At 58.4% G+C, this 3,809-nt stretch overlaps 1 protein-coding gene across 1 annotated transcript in view; it reads right to left on the bottom strand.

Annotated features, from left to right (window-relative positions):
• Window positions 1–488: 488 nt before the first annotated feature.
• The window catches only part of ESS2 (ess-2 spliceosome associated protein), a 21,151-nt gene continuing 17,830 nt past the window's right edge, over window positions 489–3,809 (bottom strand). The window contains exons 9-10 of the mRNA XM_006150406.3: window positions 1,274–1,389; window positions 489–866 (exon numbers count right to left, since the gene is read on the bottom strand). Coding sequence (XP_006150468.1) covers window positions 587–866; window positions 1,274–1,389 — 396 coding nt within the window. The 3' untranslated portion in view covers window positions 489–586. The remainder of the gene's footprint in view (window positions 867–1,273; window positions 1,390–3,809) is intronic.

Below are 3,809 nucleotides of genomic sequence, written 5' to 3'. Positions count from 1 at the left end.
TGCCCAGCAGCAGGGCAGGGCGACGGAGAAGCCATCCGTTTCCGAGGGGAACAACGACAGTCCCCACGGCGCTGACAGGAGCAGGTAGAAGGGGAAGGGGCCTCGTGCAGGGAGTAGGGCGGGGGCCTGTAACCAGCACACCACACAGGCCAGGCCCAGCTGGGAGGCTCTGGACCTGGGCACACAGCCCCAGTGAAGCCGAGGGGCACAACTTCCGAGAAGCAGAAAGAACTGGGGGGTGGCTTGTGTGGAGGCAGGTTCTGGTGCCACAGAAGGCGATGCAGGAGTCTCCGCCCACCCCACCTCCCACTGTGGCTTCCTCCCCGGGGACCTGAAGCCCCAGGGCAGCCGCAGGACAGGCCACTGCCAGACCATGCCAGCAGTCCTTTAATGACGGGGCGAGTGGGGGTTCACAGAGTGCAGTCTCGGCAAGTTCCGGGTGCAGTGTGGCCCGGGCCGGCCCGGCTGCAGCAGCTTCCGTCCCAGCCAGCCGCTCGTGGCCTGGCCTGGGTCCCCCAAAGGCCGGAGTCCTCTGCTGGGCAGCCGGGTGCCCTGCGGGCTCCATCAGGGGTCCACGTGCCCAGTTCTAGAAGAAGTCCGAGGCTTTGCGCCGTGCAGGGAGCTGCAGCAGGTTGTCTGTGATGGAGGCGGGGTCCTGCGTGAGCGGGGTGCGTGTGGGCCAGCCGGGGGCTGGGGTGCCCGTGGGGGTCTGCCCCCCGCCAGCGGGGGTCTTGAGGTGGGTGGGTCGTGCGGGGGATGGTGTGTAGCTGGCCCGCAGTGCCCGGTCTGTGTATTTGCTGGCTGTCCTGCTCACGAGGCGCTGCAGGGCTGGAGACATGGCCGGGCTCAGGCCTTTGGGGGTGAGGCTGAGTGGAGGGTGGGCGAGAGAGCAGGGTGAGGCAGGCTGCGTGCCGCCCTGGGCACCAGAAGAGCCTCACAGATGCCCAGTCTCTCTGACCTGGGTACAAGGACCCTGGGTGCCTGGCACACAGCCAGTGGGGCCAAACTCGAGGCCAAGGGGCAGGGCTGCCTTTGCCCAGGGCAGGGTGTTCCCCAGTCCTCCCCAACAGGAATGGCGACCGTCTCCACGGGAGCTCCCAGTGCACACTGGGCCTAAGGGTGGTCTTAGGAACAGGCCACGGACACTGAGGAGAGCTGCCGGGTCACCCTGGACCGCAGGCTGGGTGCCCATACTGCTGGAGGAGGGGCCAGGCCGGAGCAGGTGTGGACGTCCTACCGACCCTCCCCGACCCGAGGCAAGGCCGCCCCTTACCTGGCCAGATTCTCGGTCACTCTCCGCAAGGCCTCCTGCTTCTTGGCCCGGTTCTTGGCAGCGGCCTCGTTGGCCATCTTCAGCCCCAGCCGCTCCCTGCGGCCCGGCTCCAGGATCTGCGAGGCAGGAGGCATGTGGGTGGCCTGTGGTCCTGGCCGGACACAGGCTGGGCTGCCCTCACATAGCAGAGCAGCGGCTGTGGCACTGGCCCTTCTCCGCAGCCTCTATGACCCCAACGCCCACTGCGGCCTCTCCTTTCAAGGCCCTCAAGAACCCCCATGCTTGGGAACCAGCAGTTAGCGTAATGGCTATGTCGCTGGATTCCCACGTAGTCAACCGCGGTTCGTGTCCCGGACCCGGTGGCTTAAAACTCACGCCGGGCGCGTGTGCGTGCGTGCCCAAGATCCCGAGAGGAGAATGGAGGAGAAGGGTTTGCGGCGTGACCATCCCCCCTGGGGGGTGATTTCTCGCTTTCTGTCTCTATGTCTCTCTCTGTCTGTCTGGCGAGCGCACGCGCCCTACAGTGAAAATCTCTCAAAAAAAAAAAAAAAGAACCCCCATGCTCCCCGTCTAACCTGCCGCCCACCTAGGGCCTGGCATTCCTTGTCTGCTCCTCTCAGAGCCAGGACTTTGAGAGTTATGAATGGGGCCAGCAGGTGTCATGGTGGTAAAAGGTGCTGGATTCCCACATGGCTGACCGTCATGGTTCGAGTCTGGGACCTGACGGCTTGCCTTCTTGCTTTCCCCCTCTCCCTGTCTCTCTCTGGTCAAATTAATTTTTTTTAAAGAGAGTTATGAACAAGTTATGAACCTCTGACAAGCAAGCTTGTGGGCAAAAGACTGTCCTGTTCTCACATTTCCCTCGATGATCAGACCTAACTCCTCTCTGTCCTATTTCCTTCCAGAACTTCTCATGTGGCCGCTGCCCTTCTTTTTAAAAGAATTATTAATTTATTATTATTATTATTATTTTAATTTGACCAGAAACAGAGATAGAAAGTGAGAAATGCACTCATCAAAGAGACAAGAGAGAAAAAGAAAATGAGAAATTACTCCCCAGGGGGATGGCCACACCACAATCCCTTCTCCTCCATTCTCCTCTCAGGATTTGGGGCATGCACGTACATGCACCCAGCACGAGCTCCAAGCCTCTGGGTCTGGGACCCGAACCACAGTCAGCCAGGTGGGAGTCCAGCAAAGTAACCATTACTCCACCTGCTGCTCTCCCAGTTCTTTCTTCGATAGGGTCTCACTATGGTATCCAGGCCAACGCCAAGCTTCTGAGCCTCACGTCTCAGCCTCCCGAGTCCCTGAGACCCCAGGCGCATGCCACCACACTCAGCCTTTTAGAAAATGGAACCATGTGGGCACCAACAGATGACGTAAAGGCTATGTTGCTGGACTCCCACGTAGTCGACCGCGGTTCGAGTCCTGGACCTGGTGGCTTAAACTCACACTAGGCACGTGTGTGTGCGCGCGCGCGCGCGCGCCCAAGATCCCGAGAGGAGAATGGAGGAGAAGGGATTGCAGCGTGGCCATTCCCCCTGGGGGGTGATTTCTCGCTTTCTGTCTCTCTGTTCTGTCTGTCTGGTGAGCGCACGCGCCCTATAGCAAAAACCTTTCCAAAAAAAAAAAAAAAGGAAAAAAAAAAAATAACATGTCTCCTCTGCCAGGGCACGGCCTGTAAGGGCCTGTAAGCAGCACGCACCCTCCGTGCCTGGGCTGGGGCCTGTTTTCTTATCGAGGCTCTCCTAAGCTTATCTTGGGCTTTTTGCTGTAGGTGTTTTTGGAAGCTTTATCTATCTCAATGAAAATAAACTATTCAAATTCCTTCTTGGTTGTTTGCTTTAAGTTTAATCTTGTTCTGATTGCCAGAGGCCATGTGCATTTGCCAGAGACAGAGAGAGGGAGAGGAAGAAAGCACCCCCAACGGGGAATGGTCACGCCATAACCCCTTCTCCTCCACTTCTCCAAACTGTCGGGACTTGGGGAGCGCGCACGCATGCACCCAGCGTGTTTTTCACGCTGCTGGGGCTGGGATTAAACTGTGGTTGGCCACATGGGATCCTGTTCCTTCCCTTAACCACTAGGCTTCAGGGCAAGCACGACCTTTAGTTTTATTTGTCATTTGCTACAGTCCTCGGGCTGTTCCTGTGGTTACAATCCTTATTTCCAGACGGCTTTTTCCGGTGCAGCGCGTCTTTCCTCCCTTAAGTATAGACCAAACGTTCACCCCTGCTTCCAGCTCACGATTAAACTTTCCCTCTCTCTGGGATATACTGTAGTCAATGCATGGGACCAGCAGTTAGCGTAATGGCTATGTCGCTGGACTCCCACGTAGTCGACCGCGGTTCGCGTCCCGGACCCGGTGGCTTAAACTCACGCCGGGTGTGCGTGCGTGCCCAAGATCCCGAGAGGAGAATGGAGGAGAAGGGATTGCGGTGTGACCATCCCCCCTGGGGGGTGATTTCTCGCTTTCTGTCTCTATGTCTCTCTCTGTCTGGCGAGCGCACGCGCCCTAAAGCGAAAATCTCTC

The sequence above is a fragment of the Tupaia chinensis genome, unplaced genomic scaffold (genome assembly GCF_000334495.1).
Source record: "Tupaia chinensis unplaced genomic scaffold, TupChi_1.0 Scaffold000287_1, whole genome shotgun sequence".
NCBI lineage: Eukaryota > Metazoa > Chordata > Mammalia > Scandentia > Tupaiidae > Tupaia > Tupaia belangeri.
Note: the sequence above shows the minus strand (reverse complement) of the source record. Positions and strands in the feature narration are given on the sequence as shown.